Source organism: Lacerta agilis, chromosome 1 (genome assembly GCF_009819535.1).
Source record: "Lacerta agilis isolate rLacAgi1 chromosome 1, rLacAgi1.pri, whole genome shotgun sequence".
NCBI classification, from domain to species: domain Eukaryota; kingdom Metazoa; phylum Chordata; class Lepidosauria; order Squamata; family Lacertidae; genus Lacerta; species Lacerta agilis.
In genome coordinates, this window is record NC_046312.1 from 6,025,504 (window position 1) to 6,049,533 (window position 24,030).

The 24,030-nt window shown below is 44.5% G+C and overlaps 1 protein-coding gene across 1 annotated transcript in view; it reads left to right on the forward strand.

Annotated features, from left to right (window-relative positions):
• Positions 1-34: 34 nt before the first annotated feature.
• The window catches only part of EXOC5 (exocyst complex component 5), a 35,647-nt gene continuing 11,651 nt past the window's right edge, over positions 35-24,030 (forward strand). Inside the window, exons 1-10 of the mRNA XM_033168618.1 lie at positions 35-145; positions 7,708-7,802; positions 9,076-9,223; positions 10,468-10,662; positions 15,085-15,149; positions 16,638-16,666; positions 16,789-16,898; positions 18,818-18,862; positions 18,945-19,085; positions 23,120-23,202. Of these exons, the coding sequence (XP_033024509.1) occupies positions 35-145; positions 7,708-7,802; positions 9,076-9,223; positions 10,468-10,662; positions 15,085-15,149; positions 16,638-16,666; positions 16,789-16,898; positions 18,818-18,862; positions 18,945-19,085; positions 23,120-23,202 (1,022 nt within the window). The remainder of the gene's footprint in view (positions 146-7,707; positions 7,803-9,075; positions 9,224-10,467; positions 10,663-15,084; positions 15,150-16,637; positions 16,667-16,788; positions 16,899-18,817; positions 18,863-18,944; positions 19,086-23,119; positions 23,203-24,030) is intronic.

The following is a 24,030-nucleotide window of genomic DNA, read 5'->3' on the forward strand; positions in this document are numbered from 1 at the left end:
TCGGCCGCCGCCTCCGCCTCCGCCGAGAGAGGCCATGGAGGAGGCCTGGTCCGGGCGGAGGGCTGCGGGCCTCCGGGGGCGGCTGAGGGACGGCGACGGAGCAGGGACGGGCACCATGGCGGCTGTCACGCCCGAGCTCTTCGAGGTGAGGGGTTGGGGGGCGCGCCCCGCCGGGGGTAAGGGAGGCGACCTGGGCCGGGCGGGCGGGAGAGAGGGAGCTGTCACTGAGGCAAAATGTGTGTGGGGGGGGAGAGAGAATGGGGCATGTGGGGCGTTGCCCGCTCCCCTCCCCTCCTCATGGGGAGGGGGGAGATGTTGCCCTCTCATGGGGGGAAAGCCCTCGTGTGGGGTGGCACCCCCTCTCCTCATGTGGGGGGATATCCCTCTCCTCATGTGGGGTGGCACCCCCTATCATGTGGGTGATAGCTCCTCTCATCATGGGGGGTATCCTTCTCATGTGGGGGCACCCCCTTTCCTCATGTGGGGTGGTACCCCCTCTCATGTGGGGGGATATCCCTCTTATGTGGGGTGGCACCACCTATCATGTGGGGGATAGCTCTTCTCATCATGGGGGTTATCCTTCTCATGTGGGGGGCACCCCCTCTCATGTGGGGGATATCCCTCTTCTCATGTGGGGGGATATCCCTCTTATGTGGGGTGGCACCCCCTATCATGTGGGGGATACCTCCTCTCATCATGTGGGGGTATCCCTCTTCTCATGTGGGGTGGCACCCCCTCTCCTTATTTGGGATGATACCATGTGGGGTGATACCCCCTCTCCTGCAATGGGGCACCCCCTAGGGAGGGACTGTTTTCTATGAGGTGAGGAAATAGGCAGATTGTTTCTTTGGGGGGTGGGGTGGGGTGGTCTTGTCCCTCCGGGGAGTGAAGTATTGAAGGCAAGCAGAGTGACAAGGGGTGGTTTGATTGATTTAGTTATTGCATTTTCTATTTTAAATGTATTTTAATATTTGATGGAAGCTGCCCAGAGTGGCTGGGGAGACCCAGCCAGATGGGCGGGGTACAAATAATAAATTATTATTATTATTATACTGCTTTTTGTTCACACGAGTCCCAGAGCAGCATACGGACAATGAGTGATAGCAGCGTAGACCGTCATAAATCATATAGAATAGTTAACAAATCACCGGAGAAGCAGTCGCAACCTGCAAAAACGCTGTTGACAAAGCAAGAGAAATAAGCTAAACACCAGAATTAAAGCAAAAGTCATATGATTAACAAATCGTATGATCTATAATCTATTAACAAGTATTTATAATCTATAAAACAATATTAACAGCATAGCAAGAATAGCAAGCAAATAATACCGAACGACAACAACAATAATAATAGCAAGCAAAAAATAAGCAAAGCCCTATTAAGTTCATACATGGAGATGAGGGGAGCAAAGGGGAGAGGAAGATGGGTGGGCAAAGTCCCAGCCTCAGGCGGCAAAAGGGGTGCAGATGGGATGCTCCTTTGTCTATAAACTTGCCTTTTTCTATGTCTGCTGAGGGAGGAAGAGGGTTTAGGTTGAGCTGATTTTGTGGAGGGGGGAGTCGTGTCACTAAAGGGGAGAGGGAAGGAAAGGCAAGTGGTGGTGGAAGGGAGCTGTCAGTGGGGCAGTGAGGGTTTGAGGAGAGCAAAATGGGTGTGTGTTTTGCAGGGAAAGATGGGGAGGGGCAGCTGTCAGCAATGTAGTGGAGTAGCATCTTGTGTCTGTTAGGTCAGAAATAGGGAGGCATAAGGTTGGTCTTGTGGGACTCAGATGGTGCTGTGGGTTAAACCACAGAGCCTAGGGCTTGCTGATCAGAAGGTCGGCGGTTCGAATCCCCGCCACGGGGTGAGCTCCTGTTGCTCGGTCCCAGCTCCTGCCCACCTAGCAGTTCGAAAGCACGTCAAAGTGCAAGTAGATAAATAGGTACCGCTCCAGCCAGAAGCGGCTTTGTCATGCTGGCCACATGACCTGGAAGCTGTCTGCGGAAAAATGCCGGCTCCCTCGGCCTATAGAGCGAGATGAACGCCATAACCCCAGAGTCGGACACGACTGGACCTGATGCTCAGGGGTCCCTTTACCTTTAAGGTTGGTCTTAGAGGAGAAAGGATGGGGGGGAGTGTCTAGTACCTAGACTTTCCCCTCACACCTTTGACAGCCACGTAAAATGGAAAAATGAGCCCCCCTCCCCGAGACAGGCAAAAGATTCTCCTGCTGGGTTATTTGCTTGTTGTGCAGCTGTTGATGCTTTTCTAGGATTACCGGTAAATAATAATAACAAATTGGGAAGCCTCATGTGTGGCTCAGGGCGAATGAGATGGGGAGCGAGAGTTTGCGAACAGTGGGTGGAAATTGGGGAGACACTGTTTTGGAGGTGTAGTAGGGTGGGTGAGATGCTTCATTGGGTTGTGTCTGCAAAGATGATGAAGTTTAGCCAGAGAGACGAATTCAGGGCAATAATGATGATGATGATGATAATAATAATAATAATAATAATAATAATAATAATAATAATACAGTAATAGGCAATTCCCACCCACCCCCAAACTGGTGGCATTGCTGCTGTTCCCCCCAAAATACTGTAGTAGAACTTCGAAGGTTATTTTTATTGGGGGGGGGGGAGGTTTTAAGAGTTTGTTTGATAAATGATGTCTTAGCCCACTTTCCTCCAATATTGAGGTAATCAGGGCATTGAACTAATCCCTGGTCCGGTGCTGACTGGAACCTATTGGGACTGAAAGGGCAGAAAGCAAGGAGGCCAGGGTCAGAAAGAACCAACAAATTCCAGTTTCATCTCCATCCTCTTTCCCGATGAGTTCTCCAAAGGCAGCAGACTAAGGAGGAGGAGGAGGCTGAAAGCCAGTGCTTGTAAGTAAGAAGGCAGGCAGGTGGGCGCTGGTGGTGCAGCTCCCCATGTGCCCACTGCTCTGGCCTTGAGTATTCCTTGCAGCCCTAAGCTGCCGAAGAAGTCATATACCGATTTGTATTAAGAGATGGTCTATGGTTGCCACTCTTTCTTTTCTTGGCACGTCTTCCCCTTGGGCCCATAACAGCTGCATTTCAGGCAGAAGTGCAGCTGGCATGGAGATGGAATTTCATTTGCTGCATTTCCTTCACTTCTGTAGCTGTTCAAGTTCAGGAGCCCTGCTAGGAAAGAGACTGGCTAAACGAAGTGACCATTCGCACCTTAGGCCAGACACTTTTCTTTGAAATACCCTGCAAACGGACGTGTGTGTGTGTTTATGTTTACAGGCTACAAGTAGCTGCCATATTTATTTATTTATTTATTTATTTAAACACCTTTCAGCCCATGAAGTGGCCCCAAGCATCTTCCAACTTAAAGATAATATATACGATAAAAGCAAGGCACGTTAAATAGCCTCAGCTGGTCTGTTAAATTTATATCCCTGTGTTTCAGTTTGTACCAGAACCTGCGAGGTGGTTTTCATTGTGAACAAGTGTGAAGATGCACGGTGTGTGTGTGTTTTGCCTTTGGAACAACCCCCAATTCCAGAGCCTGACTGTAACTTTGCCTGTAACTTGGCCTAAGCACATGCAACCAAAAGAACCTTGAACTCATTCCTTGTTTTACCCTGCCTCCATTTCCTTCCACTTCCTCTGTGGTTTCCTCTGAATTGATTCCTGCATAGCAGAGGGTTGGAATAGATGACCCTTGGGGTCCCTTCCAACTCTACAATTCTATGATGCTGTGAACGCTGCAATATTTATCTGTAAATGGGAGGCATGCTAAGGAAGCATAATCACCAGGAGTAGCAGCGGTGAAAGGAAGATTACATTCATTGTGTGATGGTTCAAATGGCAGTTCAAATAAATGCCTAGGGACTGGCCTGCCAGACAGTTTGAGTCACCCAGACATAATGTAACACTGGCATGCACTCATCATAGTGTAACATGACCTCTGTGCTTAGTGGAAGAGAGGGGGGAAACAGATGATTTCATCTGTGCAGATCTATCAGCCATCCTTAAATACAAAGAGGTTTCCAGAGAATGTGAACCTTGGATCTCTAGTCAAAACAAAACAAAACAAACAAACAAACAAATATTTGTAGGATCTCTAGGTCTGTGGCGCTCTGCATACTTAGCTGGAGAGTATGTCTCTTGAATTCAGTTGGGCTTAATTTCGGAGTAATGGTTAGGGTTGCACTGTAAATGTACTACTGTGGTAGACAATATGTCACTTGCCAAAAGTTTTTAAGAACTTGGCATGATTAGGCTACTGGCTTTACAATTAAGTGTAGGCCATACAGAGTCTTCCAGTTTTGCAGGCAGCCCCATTAGCTAGCAATGCAGTATGTATTGTTGTTAGATTACAGGAAAAGTGGGCAGTGTGGAATGTTCTCACAGTAGGCAGGTGTACAGAAGAAATTGACCCTCCATTGGAATAAACATTCCTCCTCTGCATTATGTTGTGAATGTTCCAGGTGTGCTACTGGAAGGAATTTTTTATTTTGTTCCAGGTAGTGTTCAGTTTGGGCAACATGATGATTCATTTTGTGCTATGTTTCCATCCATTTTAAAAAGTAGTTCATGATCACAGTGGACCTCGGCCAGCACATTGACTGTCAATTGATAGCCTGCTTCCCACTTCACTGTGCTTCGTTTGTGTTCTACCCCACCCAGAATGTTTATGAAACATATAGACATCCCTTCAGTGTAAGGCCATAAGTCTATGCATACTTACCTGGGAATAAGTCCTGGGCACTCAGTAAGGCTTTGGGTACTTCCGGATGGGGACTTAATATTTGGATATTGCAGATGGGTTGCTGGCAACAGGATTTATTTTTTTTAGCATGTTGGGTTTTCTTCAGAAAGGGTAAATCTGGCTTAATTTGGGGTGGTGGTGGAGGGAAGTACAGGCTGGCTTTTATGCTAACAATGTTGTTTGGACACTGTGAGCTTGCACACTTGAGGAGCACCAATCTCACAATAAACCCAGGTCTGGGAGCAACCATTTTGCTTTGTCGACTCACATACGATTATGGTGCATGTCTCCCAGGGTGGCATGCTATGCAAACAATAAAACACTATGTTAAATCTGTTCAGATCCTAGAAGCAGTAGCCAGGAACCAGTGAAATCAGTAAATCCATAAAACTAAAACTGACGGATATAAAACATGCCGGATTGCCCCTAGGAAAACAAAAAGGCATTTGCCTGCTGCTGAAAATACATCAAGGTTGGCTCCAGGCAAGTTCTCTGGGGCGGGCATTCTATTGACAGAGCTTCACAGCCAAGAGCACTCTCTCCCCAATCATCACCTGCCTAACGTCACATAGCACAAGGACCAAGAGGAGGGTCTCAGAAGATGAACAAAGGCTCATGCTGAAATGGACTGACAGCTAGTGTTGTCTGTTTAAGAGACCTGCTGAGCTACCTTCCCTAAAGCTGTTCCCAGCTAGCAGCGTGGCAGCTGCACTCTGTGTTAACTGAGGTTTCCAAGAAGTCTTCAGAGGCAGTCCCATATAACAACACATTGCTGGAGTCCAGTCCATAGGTTAGTTGTTGTTGTTTAGTCATTTAGTCGTGTCCGACTCTTCGTGACCCCACGGACCAGAGCACGCCAGGCACTCCTGTCTTCCACTGCCTCCCGCAGTTTGGTCAGACTCACCATAGGTTAGTAGAGTATTAATAGTAGTGATCAGACAATCTCTGTAGAGGAGGGAACTGCACATCACACTTGCCTGGTGAAAGACTCTATGGCAGGCATCCCCAAACTTCGGCTCTCCAGATGTTTTGGACTACAATTCCCATCATCCTTGACCACTGGTCCTGTTAGCTAGGGATCGTGGGAGTTGTAGGCAAAAACATCTGGAGGGCCGCAGTTTGGGTGCAGATGCCACTTAGGGAATACACATTGTTCAAGAGGCACATTGCAACACTTTGCTTGTGGGCGTCTGGTTGGGAAACAGGATACAGGACTAGGTAGGCCTGTTGTCTGATCTAGCAGGTTTTTTAAAACAGTGGTCCAACAAGTACTTGAACTATAAACAGAAAAAAGTTTTGTAAATGTGATCAAAGAGCCTTGTGGCTCATTAGAGACTAACAATTTTTTATGACGTAGTTTTTATGGTGCTACATAAAAACTAATATTTTAATAACATAAAATATTGTTTTTGCTGCAAGAGCCTAACATGGTTACTCCTCTGGAAATGTTTGCAAATGTCCATACCAAATTTCACAGTGGTCTCATTCTTATGATCTATATTGTCCCTTTGAATCAGATACGAAATTCATAATGGGTTTCTGAACTTGTGATTTAAAACTCTGTGGTGACCATGTCTACCATTTCTTTTTTTAAATCTCTATGCCTCATGGAACAATTGCATTACAAACAAATGTAGCAATGGAATGCTAAAAAGACAAGTTAAATCAAAGAAGAAGCTTGGCTTTGCCACTAAACAGAACAAACTTGTGGTATAACTTTGGTGCACTGTAGGTGTGGAATAACTTGTCTATCTAGTCAGGTATTGTTTTTCAAGGTGCTAACGCTTGGCACTGATATTAAAAATGCCTGGAATAAAAAACTGCTTGTGGCCTCTGAGCACTGAATTTGGAAAAAGATGGCTTATTGCTATTGCCCTCAATATCATGTTTTTAAAACCTCCTATCACTTTCCAGTAATCTAGTTTTTTAAATTAGCTCAAAGACGTAAGATTACATTTTTTTTCTTTTTTCCATTTTATTCCTTTTTTGAAAAAATATATTGCAATTAATTTTTTTTTAAAAAAAACCCATAAGCACAAGATCTATTCTTGATGAGCTTCTACAACTCTGTGTAATTTATTTTAAGCTTTTTTTAATACTGACTTTTGAATTGCTGTAACCTGCCCTTGGACCTTATGGTGAAGGGTGGATTAGAAACTTTTTTTTTTTATTATTATTATTATTATTAATTTTGTAAATGTAAAAACCCTCTAAAAGTAAACAGAGTGTGTTCCTGGTGCCATACAGAAGGGACACAGTCTTCCTATGAAATCTACAATCCACATGAAGATAGGAATGTGCTCAGGGTTTGGGACAGATAAATGAATAATGTGGGGTGGCAGGTGAGACTCACAGCAGTGAAGGAACGGGCAAGGAAAGAGGCTTCCTGCTACCTGAGATCTTTGTAAATGGAAATGGTGTCACTGAACCTGGCCCTTTGCGCATTCAGAGTGTGTTCCTCTACAACCGAGATACGGCCTCTCCACCCATAAGGAGCTGCATGGCAGAACGACATGATTAGAGTGTGGGAAGTTGATAGCGGAGGCTGACGAACTTAAGGGAACAGCTTGCGACTTTCCTTGTCTAATCCAGCCTCTCTCTGAGCCGATGGATTGGAAGGTCCCTGTGTACAAATCGCTGGCGTCACCACTGAGTGAGCACACTCTTGAATGCACTGGGCCTAGATCCTGATTGGGCTTTGAAGTGAATGACAGGTCCTGGAGTGTAAAAGGCTGGGAGCCGCTGCTTATAGCGGGCCAGTTTTGCAAGCGCCGAACGAGATGTTCACTATATTCAAAATGCCTAATTTTTAGATTACGTGCACAAATGTGTAAAGTGCCACTGGCCCTATTATCTATGGTTTGTAAGGCATTCACTGCAGAAAAAAAGCTTTTAGCCGCTTTCACTCAGCGAGGTGTAAACAATATGTATCTTGTACTTCCTGCTGTGGCTTGCTGTAAAAAAAGTGGTTCTTTTCTTGTGTGGTTAGGAGCCCTTTGTGGCAGATGAGTACATTGAACGCCTGGCATGGAGGACTCCCGGAGGAGGTTCCCGAAGTAGCGTGGAAGCTTTTGATCCCAAAAGGTAAAATTCAGTTGCATAATCCAGCCGGACAATGAAGACTTTTAACCATCCCTTAACAAAGGGCAAGCACTCTGCGAATCATATAAGTCCCCAATAAACACCAGCTGCGAAAGCCGCTGGATCGCTATGACACCCCCTCCTCCATGCCCCCCACGCAAGCTCCTTAGGTGGTTTTCAGAATAGCGTGTCGTGGGTAGAAAGGGGGTTGAGGAAGTATAACGTAGAAAGAAAGAATTAAACGGGGTAAGAAAGGGAGAAGTTTTCTTCTGAAAGCCCAGATTGGAGAAGGAACTGGTCTTACGTAGCTTATTGACATGGCCATTTTGGCTTCCACAAGTAACATTAAGAGCATGGTTAAGGAACTTGGGAGGATTAATCCCTAAACTGCTATACTTGACCAATTCTTGAAAGTTGCTAGTTTAGTATAGAATTCAATATGACATAATTGCTAGGTGTGGGTGCAGTGGAGTGAATAGGGGCATTTTGATAAGGTTAAGTGCAATTTCACAACATTCTTTTAATCCATTTTAATAAGCAGATCGATTTTCTCACGGCTGTCTTATTTTCCCAATTCCTCTAGAGTTTGTTTTCGCTATTTTTAAGGTTGGCAGAGTAGCTTTTTCAGGTGCGTAGCTGGGCATAAAAGCTGCCAGGCTTTAATGGCTTTGGACCTTGAACCTAGTTCTTCACTAGGCCCAGAGGCCTTCCTAAATCCTTTTGAAATCCTTTAACTGGGACTGGGACTTGGGACTCCGTGTGTCTTTTGCCCAGTTTCGGATTCCTGTTTTATACAACTGTGCACCCACATGTTTGCATGAAAGGTCTTTAGGTGTCTCAAGGTTGTTCCTGGTCTGTGTACTTGCTAGACTTACGGTGTGGGGATGAACAGTTATGTGAAGCCTAGATTTGTTTTTTTTTAATGGGGTAAACTTGTATGGTTTTCCTTATCTAAACTAATTCAGGGCCAGATGTTTGCTGTGAAAGTATCACTTTATGGGACAAATTAGGATCCTGCAAGAAGACTTCAGTCAGACTAGGGACTGCAGTTTTTGGGATACAGGGGAAGGGTAGGACAAAAATGCTTATAATAAAATGAAGATATGCTGTAGAAGTTAGGTTGTGTGTGTGTGTGTGTGTGTGTTTTAAAGCATTTCAGTCTTAGTACTGACATGCCTTCACCAGTGCCTTCAGAACTATTTGGTAACACCAATCACACAATGTTATCACGATACCGCAATCTGCTTTCTCAAACCCTTTATAAAAAACCTTTCAGATTACAAGAAGAATTTGTGAATCATATCAATGAACTCAAGTTGCTAGATGAAAGAATCCAGAGAAGAGTGGAAAAGTTAGAGCAGCAAGTCCAGAGAGAAGCCAAGGAATTTGCCAAGAAGGTTCAAGAGTTGCAGAAAAGCAACCAGGTAAGTCAGGGCTCAGTCCACATTCTTGCAGTACTCTCGTCATTTCAGTTTATTTTGCATGTGAGAACTTGTGCTAGATTAAGCTTATACATCAGGTTTTGATGTAATTTTTGTCCTTTGAATGTCCAATCTAGGAACGGTAGAGGCACACACTAACAGTCTCTCTGCAATTGCCACTGCCTTCCCACACACCTAACTGCAAACAAAATTTGAAGGGGTGGTATCTGTTATTTATTGTAAGGGAAGGTGTGTGTTCAAGACATATCGTTTCATTTATTTGGACAATTTATATAGCATTTATATTTAATAAAATCTCTTAAGCGGTTTACAATGCAGTTTGAGACATCTTAAAACTGAAAAAGCAAATGCAAAAAATTCTAGAAAATTTCCATATTCTACAAAACACTACTAACTTCTTTAGCATCAGAATAAACATTGAGCATAAGAATCAGTTACAGATATACAAGGATATTTCACATTATAAAACATTAGTAAACAGATAGATATAATACCCTTTAAAGATCAGTGTTACAAATGGAAATTAACTAAAGCAGATATATTTGACATTTTTCAATAACAAAAATTGGCAACTAGGCAAAAGAGGGCATCTTCACTGTTCTGGACAGATAGTTACAATGGTAGTGGGATCAATCTCTTGCCTCTCGCCAGCCACCATTGGTGAGGAATGGGAGGTGAGAGAATGGCAACTCAGCTTACCTTAATATCTATCTAAGTGTACTTATATACAAGCAACTTTTCTCCAGTTGCTTTGAGTGCATTAGCAGCCATTACCTAGTCCTGCTGGTTATGCAGCAATCTGCAAATGGGGAACTCCAAATTCTAGCACTCAATAATGTGTGTGATTTAGCCAGATATAGCTGCTTCTATATAACACAAATTTAATCTTAAATGGAATAATATGAATTATTCCGGATACTTCACCAAATGGTTGGAACCAGTCTGTGTGAGCAACAAGGCAGACAGTCAGTCACTAACCATACTGAATCTTTGTTAAGATCCACACTGGATACCAATGGAATTAGCTCAGTTAATGCAACTTGATGCACTTTCGTCAACTTGATTTTTGTGGATGCTTCTCTGTTTTACTGGAGAGGGGACGAGTACTGAGCCTTTCGCTTTATTGGCTTCTGTGCTTTTGCTCTTTAGAATGTTATTGAATAGCTTGACTTTCCTTAATTACAGTAAACACAACCGCTATTACTTTGTCTGCCCGCTTCTCCCAGGTTGCCTTCCAACACTTCCAAGAGCTGGATGAGCATGTCAGCTACGTGGCAACTAAAGTCTGTCACCTTGGCGACCTGCTGGAGGGGGTAAACACACCACGGCAACGGCTAGTGGAGGCTCACAAACTGATGAAATACTTTAATGAGTTTCTAGATGGAGAGCTGAAGTCTGACGTTTTCACCAACCCTGAAAAGGTAAGGCCTGTCAGCAGAATTGAAAGAAGTTGCAAGCCATAAGCTGAGTTGCCCTAATTACAACCCCTTGCTGCAACTTTTCCACGCTCTGACTCCCTAGCGAGCGACTTGTCCAAGCGCCATTGTTCTGGAGTACAGATTAACTTCATTTGCCTGCAGATTCAGCCGTTCTCAATGTGGCAATGCTGTCACTTTTTCATTTTGCAAAAATCATAAGCGACTTGGAAGAATGCTGAGAGAGTAACTTTTTAGAATACCTTGGAAATCTCTTGTGTTTTCTTCCTCCTCCTCTCCTTCTTCTGAAACTCTTGCCCTAATTCTTCTCACTTGAGAATGAACATTCCCCTGTTATATGTCTCTTGGGTAATCCCTCTTTGTAGCAATAAGTATTATCAGGATGCGTCTTTTGGCTCTACAGAATGGTTAATGTACTCCTCCTCCTCTTCCTGGGGACATACAGAGAAAACTGAGGTGTGTTGTTAAAATAAATTTTGAAGATAAGTATGTGTGTGTCTTTCTGCAAATCTGACTTCACTGTTTTGCACCAGGATGTTACTTTGATATCTTTACTGTGGCCTGGTTCAAGTGTTGCCACCTTTTTTGATAAACTATTTTTTGCTGGTTCAAGAATGAGCTTTGTGCCTGAGCACTTACTCCTCCCCTCACATCCCTGGCTTAGGGACAGATAACTGAGGTTTTGTCAAACCACAGTTTTCCATGATATTCAATCAGATTCTAGTTTGATACCCTGGTTTGCAAACCACTCTTATGCCAGTTTCTCGGTACAAACATCAAATACCATTGAGCTAACCTTTTGTAGCAATTTTCTTTAAGGGCCAAACATACAGAGTTACTCTCTTCCATGTATATTTCCCAAGTCTTTTCCTCCAGCATTATCACCAACTTTTCCTTTCATTTTAATACATAGATTACTTTTTATTGTCCTTTTGTATTAACAATTTATATATCTGTAACAGTACTTGAGTGTCTTTTTTATATCCTTCTTTTATGTTATGCAAGGTCTTTCAGCATCTTATATTTTCAATTAAGAAGTTCCTGATATGAAATAATTCAAACAAAGGTGGCTTATTTTCTCCTACTGCTTCCTTAATCTGATTGTATGTTCTCATGCAGTTCATACTTTTCTATTTGGGTTCATGTACTTATTTATTCCAAAACATTCTCACTTTTTAAAGTATCCTGTACTCCCAAATTCATTGAAATGTAGATTATGTGTCAGTGGACAGATTTGGAGATAGCTGTTACCTAAACTTATCCCAAATGCTCTATAAGGAAACTAGAAATATGTTTTTCCTAAGTTCTAAGGGGCTTTTAATTAGTTTTTAATCATAACAAGGTTGGGAAATTAATGTTCATCATAGTTCTTGTTATCCTCCCATCCAAAACAAGTTTCAACAGAGTTGAGTTAATCTAAATATGATTTTATTTTTATTTTCAAGCTTCCATAGTTGTTCCTATAAAACACCAGGTTTTTGCTCTTTCTAAAACCTGAAATGAGTTATTTCCAGCATGTTACCACCTTCCTCTTTTAGTTAAATGTAAGCATGATACCCCAGACCTTCTGTTGTTCATTTTTTTACTTGATTGGTGTTATCTTTTAATGACTGTTCTGGTTGAGTAAGAAATAACAGCAATGCTGTCAGCATATGTGCACACTTTAAATTCTTTCCTGCTGATTTCTAAACCTTTGATCTTTAGAATGGTTTCTTATCATAACAGCAAGGAGCTCTGAATTTCAGCAGAAGTGAGGACAAGGGGCCACCTTGTCTAGTCTCACAAGTAAATTAGCATTTATGACTGTACATATGTGGAAGAGGGCAGTTGATAAACCAGTTGATAAATGTTCCAGTGCTAGCAGCTTTTAATCCATGAAAGTCATGTTCCCATTCCATGCAGTCAAAAGCCTTTTCCCCATCAGTAAATATAGCAACCCCCTGCCTTTACATTATGTGTGTGTGTGTGTGTGTGTGTGTGTGTAAACATATATATAAACAAACTTGCTTCTCGGTTTGCTGGTCCTTCAGTAGCTAGAACAGTCTGATGCATGCACAAGAGGGAGGTCAGTGGTGGACCTTGGGGTCGCAAATTTCAGCAGTGCGCTGTGTGATGCCAAAATTCAGCGCCTCTTGCCTTCCATTCTACATTATAGTTGTGGTGCCCCCTGCAGCATCCCGAAGGCTCCATGCCCAGTGTGATCAAACTGGTTACACTCCCCTAAATCTGCCTGTGAGGAGGTATGAATAAGTGTAGGTTGCAAAAGTGGGGGAAAACTGCTAGAAAACAACCCCAGGGGGTACAGGTTCTATACGTAATCTATAAAACACTGATAGAAGACTGGTAAGGTCCTTGAGAGAGAGAGTATTCCATAGTGGAGGGCCTTCCTCCCGGTGGACCAGGGTTGGAGAACCTGGTGCCTTCTAGATGTTGCTGGACTACAGCTGGACTACATTGGCTCCAGTGGTCAGGGGTGATTGGAGATGTAGTCCAGCAACATCTGGAGAGTCACAGGTTTCCACCCTTGTAATAGATTATGATACTGCCTTCAAGTCCCATCAGCCAGTGCATCTGGAGAGCACCAGGCTGGGGAAGACTGCCCTAGGAGGTTGCCTATGCTAGCAGGTGCTCTTTGATTATATAATCCAGAAATCCCTTTCTATCCGTAGCTATATAATTTACTAATTTCTTTTGCTTACAATGCACCTACAGTGTGATCTGTTTGTACTGCTCCCACAGCATCCTCAGAACTCAATAGAACTGCACTGATCTCTTCCCCTCTACTTACATGTTTGAATGGGTGGGTATGTGAGTTTTGTGTGCTTCACCCGATTTTCTTAATGCAGTGTTTTTCAACCTTTTTTGGGCAAAGGCACACTTGTTTCATGAAAAAAATCACGAGGCACACCACCATTAGAAAATGTTAAAAAATGTTTAAAAAAATTAACTCTGTGCCTATATTGACTATATATAAAGTAATTTTTCAATTTTTCCCACGGCACACCAGGCAAGTGTGCCGCGGAACAGTGGTTGAAAAACACTGTCTTAATGTACCTCTGCCTGATGCTCTTGCTCCGAGACCTGGCAAAGTACAGCTGGATTGGGGGCAAAATTCCAAAGCGCAGACAAGGGAGAATGGCTCTCCTGCCTCATCTTCCCAGCTGTTTCCCAGCGTTGCGAGATCAAGCCCTTCTGAGATCTTGGCAATACGTTTTCATCACTTCCCACAGGATGCCCTTTGGGTTTTTGTCCACAACCAAATCTCCAATCGTCTCTGTGTTCGCAGGGCCACTTTATACTTCAAAGGGTTTTGATTGCCTACTAAGCAGTTTTCAGAACCGTAATTTTTGCCTATTTTTAGTGCAGCTTTAGAAATCTCACTGAAGTTTACTAGCCTGAGTGATAAAACCTGCTCAGCTACCCTTGCCTGTCATGACAAGCAATCATGAAGAGATGAATCACGGGCTTCACCTTGTCAGGCAAGGCCATCTTGCTCTGCGCCACAGAGACTAGAATTTTGCATAAACTATTTTATATACATAGTATGTTTTTAGCGCTGGAGTTTTTGGTTAAGCCTGAGCTGAATGTTTCCTTCATACAGGCCCAGGGTTAGCTCTTTGCTTTTAAAAATTGGAGCTCTGGGGTTACTCTTATTTTGAGAACTTCTCCTTATCAAAGATTAAGCATTTGGACATTTGAATCACGTTCTTCTTCCATGGAGCCCAGGGTGGCTTACAGTGTTCTTCCTCCTCCCATATTTTATCTTCACGACAAACCTGTGTGGTAGGTTAGGCAGGGTGAGTTGACTGGCCCATGCTCAGCCAGTGAGGAACATAGGAAGTCACCTTCTACCGAGTGGGTCCATTGGACCACATCACTCAATTTTGTATAGTAAACTGTATCAGACTGGCTCTCACTTTAGATTGGGAGAAGGCATACTGAGGAAAGGATAGCATCACCCAAGGTCTGTCTGCAATGGCTGCAGAATAATTTATCTCCTGACTTATCAGAGAACCATTATACTCCACTTTAGCCTGTCCCGGCAGCAGCCCAAAAGGAGCAACAGATTTAAGAACTAGAGGAAAGTCCCCAAAATTATTATTCTGGTCCATTTCCATAAAGGAGATGATTGCAAGTTTCATGAATAAAGGCAAGAAACTAAAGCTTGAAATAAACTCTTAGCAAGTCATTTTAGGAAGAGGATTCAGAATATTGGAGTGGGGGAGTGAAGGGGGGGAAGGATCCAGGCTACTCATTGGATTGATTGTGGGAATTTTCAAAAATAAGTGATGGATATCACTTCCGTACATTAAGAAGGGCATTAGGAAATGATTTTGGTTTGAGGGAGCAAGTGATCTGCTTGCATGGTTTATCTCTTGTGGTAAATTGTATGTCTTCTCCTAATAGATTGAAGAGGCAGCTGATATTATCCAGAAACTGCACCTGATAGCACAGGAGTTACCTTTTGACAGGTGAAGTATGACTGACAGCTGTAAAATGGTCTTTGTGATTTTCAACTGACTCTTGCTAGCATTTTAAAGGGGGAGAAGTGGGGTGGGGGAGTAGTCATGAGCTGAAATCAAAACAGTACATTTCAATTGAAAAAAAAATCATTTAAAAATACTTTAATTATAGCCTGCCATCTATTTAACAACATTTTTCACTTCTGCGGGTAGATGACAACATGGCAGATGATTTACAGTGCAATCCTATGCCTGTTTACTCAGAATTACATGCCATTATGTTCAAAGGGATTTACTCCCGGGTAACTGTGCAGCCAGTAGGAGGCAGACTTTACCCAAGTACTGTGCTCTTGAATCAAGTTTTTATCCTACCCTTCCTCCAGGGAGCTCAGAGCGACATACATGGTCTCTTTCTCCCGCCCGTCCACTCCCATTTTATTCTCTTAGGAACCCTGTAAGATGATGATGCAGAGAAAATGGTAACTGGTCCAATGGTAACCCAGTGACTATCATGGCTGAGTGGAGAACCCAGTTCTCCTGCATCTTCATCCCTCTCTTCACTGCACCACATTAAGTATTCAGCTAAGTCTTACTCAGAGTAGACCCATTGGGCCGGATCACGCGTGCCCCCAATTTCCGGCGTCTGCGCATGTGCAGATGCGATTTCCACTGCTGCAGAAGTGAGTCCCCACACCGCGCTGCGCTGGTTTAGCCACGACTAGCCGAGTGGGCGGTTCGGGGGCGGCTCAGGGGCCGGTTAAATGACCCCCATGGGCCGCATGTGGCCCATGGGCCTTAAGTTGCCAACCCCTGGCTTAGCTTATAAATTCTTTTCTGCACCTGTTGAGAGTTTGCCTTGTGCATCTTCTAGCTGTACCATCACAAGGTTGCAGAGCAGATGTGATGTCAGTGACAAGTTTCTCCAGTTTCCAAATCTGCCTGTGGGCCCGAAAAGGGGCAGAGCCCCTGAAGCAGAGCTTGACATGGAGGGGCATTCATTTCCACCTTCTGAGAGAGCGTACATGTGTAGCACATGTTTTGTCCTATCAGAGTCATTTATCAGTAGACACAACTGACTAGTTCTACTAGCAGAAGCCCACATAAGGACTTCTGCCCACATGAGGGGAGGAGAGGGGGGATAATTCTGTCTCTGCAGCTGAAAATCTTGTGCTGACAGGACAATTGCCATAGCGCTATATTGATTTCCTGCGAAAACATTTTGAGGGCTGCACCTAAAAATAATTACAACTGTAACTGTGCCCTAATTTGTCCATTGCATTTTCTTCTTGTAAGTTGATGTTTCGATATGTACAGTATTTTAATATATTGTATATGAGATTCTCTGATAATATTTTAACATTCTGCTGCGTACCACCCTGAAACTTGGGAAGGTGGTGTAGAAATCATAAATTAATGTAAAAATGTGATGTGTGAAGCTAGCTCTTTGCTAGAAGGTTGAAGTGCAAGCCTTTAATTTTAATGTTATTTTGTCAATAGGTTTTCAGAAGTAAAATCCAAAATAGCAAGTAAGTTCCCCTCTGTGCTGCCCTGAATTTCTTAAATTGACTTGGAAATGTCCTTTTTCTCCCTTTTCACTAACTTGTGGGATGTTATTTTATACTCCCACCTCCTTTCCCCTTGAATTCAGGCAAGTATCACGATTTGGAGTGCCAACTGATCCAGGAGTTTACCAGTGCACAAAGAAGGGGGCAAATCTACAGGATGAGAGAAGTAGCTGCAGTCCTGCTTCACTTTAAGGTAAGAGGCGAGAGTCTCTTTCTAAGGTTTGAAACCTGTGCACACTTACCTGGGAGTAAGCCCCATTGAACTCAGGAAGACTTACTTCTAACTAGCATGCATAGTGCTGCAGCCTCAGCCAGTCAGCAAGGGTTTTGAAGAATAAGTATCCGAATGATTTGGCTCAAAACAGGGCCTTCCAGATTGCAGCTATTACTTAATCCATCCAGATGATGTGGCTACAGCAAAGTGATTCCCAGCACATGGAACATTTTGCCATTGGAAAAAGCAGTTTGTTTTGCCCCCTGCATGTTTGACTTTTGTACCGTTTACCTGCATGGATGGCAGTTGCACTCAAGTTTATGTGTAGCAGGGAATGTCCATTGCAAGACACGTCACAAGGCTCTCCCTTCCTACTCTCCCTTTGAAAGCACGGGCCATTTTATTTTCTTAGCTTCTCTTCCAGCAGCCTCTCCTTGAAAACTACACTCCTTCCTTGTTTCTTTACGTACACACGCAAATGTGCACCGGCCGTTTCTAAGAGCCTCTGCCGCTTCGTTGTGATTTCTACAGTTGGCAGACAACTCCGTTATTTGAGTCAAACTTACGTGTGCAAGTTCAGACCACTGGGACCTATAGAAAGGAATGGTCAACAACCACCCCACAACTGCAGGCTTCTTTTCCTCTAGAAACTTTCCAGGGCTCAAAACTGTGTATATTTTGGAAGTTCTTTGTATGATCACCTGCATGAGCTCCAGTGGGTGGCCACGACTACACCTGGTTGGAAGCAGAATGGGCACATATATCTCAAGGCATGTGTTAATTCCTCTCTTGCCTGTCTCAAGGCAAGTTTGGAGCCTCCAATATTTTGTATTAAAGGCCCCACTCTGAATGGGTAGTGCCAGGTCTGTTGCTTCCAATTTTGTTAAGCAAATAATGTGCCTGAGAGGCTGTGTGGTGGCCTGGGATTCAGACTCGGATGCTGAACCTGAGAGATTCCAGCCTGCACTGGATTCCTTGCCTCCAGAACCAGCAGAGCCAGGGCCAGGGCCTGAGTCTGAAGGGTCCTCACCTGTGCTGGATCCTCAGGTGCAGGCATCTGCTGAGTCTGCTCTGGCTCCTGATGGGATGGAGGACCCATTGCCTGCAGGGGCTCCACTCCCAGCCCCGTCAGAAGAAGCTGAGGTTGCTCCTGGGTCCGGACCAGCCTCTCCTGAGCATAGCTGTCAACCTTTCCCCTTTTTTTGCGGGAAATTCCCTTATTATAGCATTGGGAAACAGCAGGGAGGGTTGACAGCTATGCCCCTGAGCTGCAGAGGCTCAGGGCAGAGAGGCAAAGGGAACTAAGTTCCTGCAGGAGGAGTGCTCGCCTCCAGGCCAGAAGGAGAGGCGAGTCACCAGAGGATCGGGGCCGCCCTATGCCTCGGGGCAGATAAAAGCCAGCCAGCCCCAGCCCCAAGTTGTGTGAGCAACACAGTTGCTAGTGTGTGCCTGCCTGTGTCCTCATACCTGGACCTTGCCCTGCTTCCTGCCTTGCTTTTTGCCAGACTGACCCCCTGTTGAATTGCTGACCATGCCCCGCTGGGCCCTGGGTGAGTTTCTGGTTTTCCCACCCAGAGTCCTCAGGGCCGGGCACCCCCGGGGCCAGCACAGGCTGTCGAGTTTGTCAGATTAAATTGCCATTAGCATGTGCAGTGAAGTGCCACTTTTTGGGGAGAGACCAATGGTCCTTCCAGCAGACCCATCTGTTCTCCTGGTTATTTTGTACTCCCGGTAGCCTGTTGCTGGCAGAGTAGAGCTCCCCAGGGGCCAAGCAAAGAAAGAGAGCTGGGAGGAAGAGAGTTCCTCTCCCAGTGCCCTTCTCAAAACAGGATGTGAAACAGTCATTAACGGTAGTCGCAATGTGCCTAAATTTCAATTCCCCCTTTTGTTTCCAATAGGGCTATTCCCACTGTGTCGATGTGTATATAAAACAGTGCCAAGAGGTAAGTTTTTGCTTGCGGAGGATCTAAATCGTTGTTTTGCAACTGTGGATATTTTAATGGTGGCAACTCTCTCCTAACTCAGGGTGCCTACTTGAGGAACGATATATTTGAAGATACTACTGTCCTCTGCCAGAATGTCAACAAGCAGGTTGGCGATATATTTAGTAGCCCTGAGACTGTAATGGCCAAACTCATCCAGAACATCTTCGAAATCAGGCTTCAGGTGACTCGAATTTTTAAAGGCGCATTATAAGTATTCTTCAAATACAAACAAGTTACTGTTGTTTCATTGTGTTCTTTGTGTAGTAATTCTGTGTCCAGGACAGCCATCTACCAGCTCCATCTGGTACTCAGGCTGAGACCCTACCTGCCCGCGGACTGTCTCGCCAGAGTGGTGCATGCTTTAGCTATCTCTCGCTTGGATTGCTGCAATGCACTCTACATGGGGCTATCTTTGAAGGTGACCCAGAAACTACGACTAATCCAGAATGCGGCAGCTAGACTGGTGGCTGGGAGTGGCCGCCGAGACCACATAACACCGGTCTTGAAAGACCTACATTGGCTCCCAGTACGTTTCCAAGCACAATTCAAAGTATTGGTGCTGACCTTTAATGCCCTAAACGGCCTCGGTCCTGTATACCTGAAGGAGCCTCTCCAGCCCCATCGTTCTCCCTGGACACTGAGGTCCAGTGCTGAGGGCCTTCTGGCGGTTCCCTCGCTACGAGAAGCCAAGTTACAGGGAACTAGGCAGAGGGCCTTCTCAGTAGTGGCACCCACCCTGTGGAAGACCCTCCCACCAGATGTCAAAAGAGGAAACCAACTACCAGACTTTTAGGAGACATCTGAAAGGGAAGCTTTTAATGTTTAATAGATTATTGTATTTTAACATTCTGTTGGAAGCTGCCCACAGTGGCTGGGGTACAAATAATAAATTATTATTATTATTATTATTATTAGTAGTAGTAGTAGTAGTAGTAGTAGTATATTCATTTTCAGAATGGTTATCTGTAGCAACCTTAATTACTACAAACCTTGAAGTGTTTTGGGGCAAGAATGCATTGTTTGATATGTGCTGTGTAGTTATGGCTCTGTGCTGTGCTTGCTCCCCCAATGCTATAGCAGTCATGTGTGGGAGAATCTTTTTGTGGTACAAGGCTTTGAACTCCACAGCTTGGTTCTAATCATTATAATAATATATAATTTGTTATTTATACCCCACCCATCTGGCTGGGTTTCCTCAGCCACTCTGGGCGGCTCCCAATTGGATATTAAAAACACAATGCAGCATTAAACATTAAAAACTTCCCTAAACAGGACTTCCGGCGGCGACGCCATCGCCGGGTGGTCGAAGGCTGCCTCGGTTCCGAGGCGCCTTGTCCATCCCGGGGGTTAGGAGCCGCGCTACCGCAGCGCGCGGCTCCGTTTGGGGTGCGGGAAGAGCGTCCCGCACCCTGGGCTCCCCGGCTGTGCCCGCGGAGGCTCCGAACCCTTCCCCTGCCCCCCCTGTAAAGGGGGAGTGGGGGTGAAGGGACAACCGGAGCCGGGCTTCAGGGGACATGCCCCAACCGGGATGCAAACGCGGCGACAAAGCCCGCGGTGAGCGTCCAAGTTCTACCTGCGAAGAATGGAGCTAAAAACCCGGTGGTCGTGAGTAAAGATTTGGATTAAAAATCGCGCTTTTGGAACGATCCGGGGGGAAGGGGAAAGGTAGCCTGCCTCCCTCCCTTCGAGCCGAAGAATGTAACCAAATGAGGGTTTACTGCTACAGAACTGGTTTCAATGTAGCTAAAATTGACACATGAGACTGGCAAACTCTTTTTTCGGGCAGTTAACTAGAGGAAAATATCTCCATTTAAAGTTGCGGTGTTTGCGCTTCAGCACAGAAAAATGGCGTTGAACAAAGAGGAGAGCAGAAATACAACACCCACTTCCTCCTCCTCTGCCAGTATGCTGGGTTTTGTCCTTGAACTGGTATTGAACTCTGGACTAACAGATGAACAGAGACTCACTGCCTTGAAGGTGGAACTTGTTTATAGAAAAGTCAAAGTCTTGTGTGGGGATCTGAAAGGGAACCAATTGCCCACAGAGGAGGCTTTTAAAACTTTTGACACTTATGAAGAATGTCTTGCTAATGAGCTGAGAGAGTGGATGGAAAGATGGAGAGAACTGAGTGAGCAACTTCGGAGAAGAAATTCGCTTTTTGGGGGTGGCAGCCCCAAGGCGACGTTAAGATTTGTTATATCCAGTCCCCGGGGTGTGAGCTCGGGGGCCAGGGACAGAGAATTAAGGTATTTACAAGAAGAAAAGGAACGTTACAAAGAACCGAAGAAGCAGGGAGATGATGAGATGGACACCTCTGAACTCGTGGCAAGAAGAGACATGGACTGTGCCTGGATCTGTGGACGTTGGGAGAGAGAAGTTACACGGATGTTCAGTGCCGATGCCACCAGGAGAAGAATAATGGACAGAGGGGGTGTGGGGTGAAGTCTTAAACAAAATTTAAAGTAGTCTAACACGGCAAATCGAAAGTGGAGGGTGAATACTGTCAACAATATTCTGTTATATTTTTATTTGTATATGAAAGGAGATATTTCAAGTTTTTATGTTATTAGCAGTAATCTTAAGGATAGAAGAATTAGATTTGATGCGAGGAGCAAGATTAAGACTTAGATTAAGTTAAGAAATTGATAAGATTGAATTAAGAAGAACTAGGATGAGGTATTATTATGGTGATGTATTTACTAGTAAGGTGTTGAAAAGATAATTTGATGTAAATATATAATTGAACCAATTTTTTTTTTTTTTTTTTTTTTTCAGGAGAAATGGTTATAAAATAGATTAAGGATATAAAATCGAAGGTGAAAAGGCAGGGGAAGTCAATGGTCAAGATATGGAAAAAGAAATTTTTCTTTTTAGAAAGATGCTATAAGAATCTTGATACCGTTTGTATTTGTCATATTTGTTTTGTATTTGTGGGTGTGGGTGAGGGTATATGTTGTTTGGAAAAATGCCAATAAATTCTTATAAAAAAAAAAAAAAAAAAACTTCCCTAAACAGGGCTGCCTTCAGATGTCTTTTAAAAGTAAGATAGTTGCTTATTTCCCTGACATCCGATGGGAGGGCGTTCCACAGGGCAGGCGCCACTACCGAGAAGGCCCTCTGCCTGGTTCCCTGCAACTTCACTTCTCACAGTGAGGGAACCGCCAGAAGGCCCTTGGAGCTGGACCTCAGTGTCCGGGCAGAACGATGGGGGTGGAGACGCTCCTTCAGGTATACTGGGCCGAGGCCGTTTAGAGCTTTAAAGGTCAGGACCAACACTATGAATTGTGCTTGGAAACGTACTGGGAGCCAATGCTGGTCTCCTAGGACCCGTGTTATGAGGTTGGTGTTATGGGCCTTAATGGGCAAGTCACAAAAACATGGCCTCAGATTCCCCTATGTGCACTGAAAATAGTAATAGCCAACCACACAGAATCTTTATGGGCATGAAAAAGGAAAGGATTGTGGGACGTTTTGCTGCTGAGAATGGGATGGCACCTCAAGCAACAGCCAAGTGTGCATCATATTCCACAGAGCGGCTCCTTCTGTCCCTTGCCTGTTGCCCATCCTCCGCTCTTTATGAACTGTGTTGTTTCCCCTCTGGGACCAGGGATTTTCCACCTGACTGCATCCCTGAGTGTGGTGAAGGGATGGAGGAACAATATGTGAGCAGGCCGGGCCCCTGGTGCCTGTGCTGGCATTGTGTATATCTATGCTTAATACCGCATCCAAGTACTTTGGCACCCATTCTATAATGGGGAGGTGGGTGGCTCAAGGGGAAATGATAGAAAGGGGATCGGGATAGCCACATCTCCACTCCCACTCTCTCCAACATATTGAAAAAGAGCCAGAATAGTGGTAGTTAGGTTACAGTGAAAAGGCAAGATCTGAACAATGCAGAAATGGCAGTGTGTGGTGTTTCGAAATGACAGAGGGGTAAATGGAGGCAGTGTAATGTTGCCGTTGATTATGCTGGAAACTTTGCTTTTTTGAGAACTTCCGTTGTATTTTAATAATTTGCTGGAAGCCATCCAGAGTGCCTGGGGAAACCCAGTCAGATGGGTGGGGTATAAATAATACATTATTATTATCATTATCATTATCCATTGACTTGGATGGGAAGTTTCTCAAGACTGGATTATTATACATGGATGCGTTCAGGTTGCATGCCCCTCTAAGAAAGATTGAGAACTAGCAGTGCCGGTCTTCATTTCACAGAGTTATATAAAAGATCAGCTGGAAGAGCACAAGAAGTCTGACGCAGAGCAGTATCTTCAGAGCCTCTATGAACTGTATACAAGGTTGGTGCTGTATGTCACAAATTTTAAAAGTGGGCACGGGCAAGTTGTGCCGGTTTCCCCCTCCCTGCCACTCTTCATTTATTTGTCCTTCTCCAGCACTTTGTGGATATTCTGTCCATAGATGCTATTTCCTTCCAGAACTGAGGGCTCTTTCTTCTTTTTAAAAAACAGTGTGTGCTTATAATGTGTGCCTGCTGACCTCTGTGCCTTCCTACATGTGCACCCATGCCTAAATTTGCTGTAATACGAAAGGAGAAATTCAGGACCGGGGAGCAGGCTTCTGCTTCTGTGGTGTTCAGAGAGGGCCTATAGCCAGGGCTTTCTGGCATCACAAGAAACGCGTCAAAGAACAGTGACTGTTACTGGTGGCCCCAGGTGAATATTTGATCCAAGTATATATTCAGTACTATTTGTACTCAGGGCAGCAGGAGCTTTGATTGGTGGTGCAGGAGGAGTGGCAGAAGGGTGACTGGGATGGGGGGTTGCATTGTGTGAAGGTGGATGCCTTCACGCTGAATAAACAGGGAGAGTAGCACTATTTCCTGCATTGCAGGAGGTTGGGCAAGATGACCATTGGAGTTTCTTCCAACTCTACATTTCTATGATTCTATGATAACAGGTTATGAAGAGCCAAGTTAGTAGACTAAGTAAGCTGTCCCTCTTCCAGTAAAGTGAAAATCATCCGGGAAGGGTTGGGGTTGACATTCTCAAACGGAACTGTAATAAAATGAATTTAAAAAGTAAAAAAATTGCCCAGTAGCACCTTAGGTAAAGGTAAAGGGACCCCTGACCATTAGGTCCAGTCGCGGACGACTCTGGGGTTGCGGC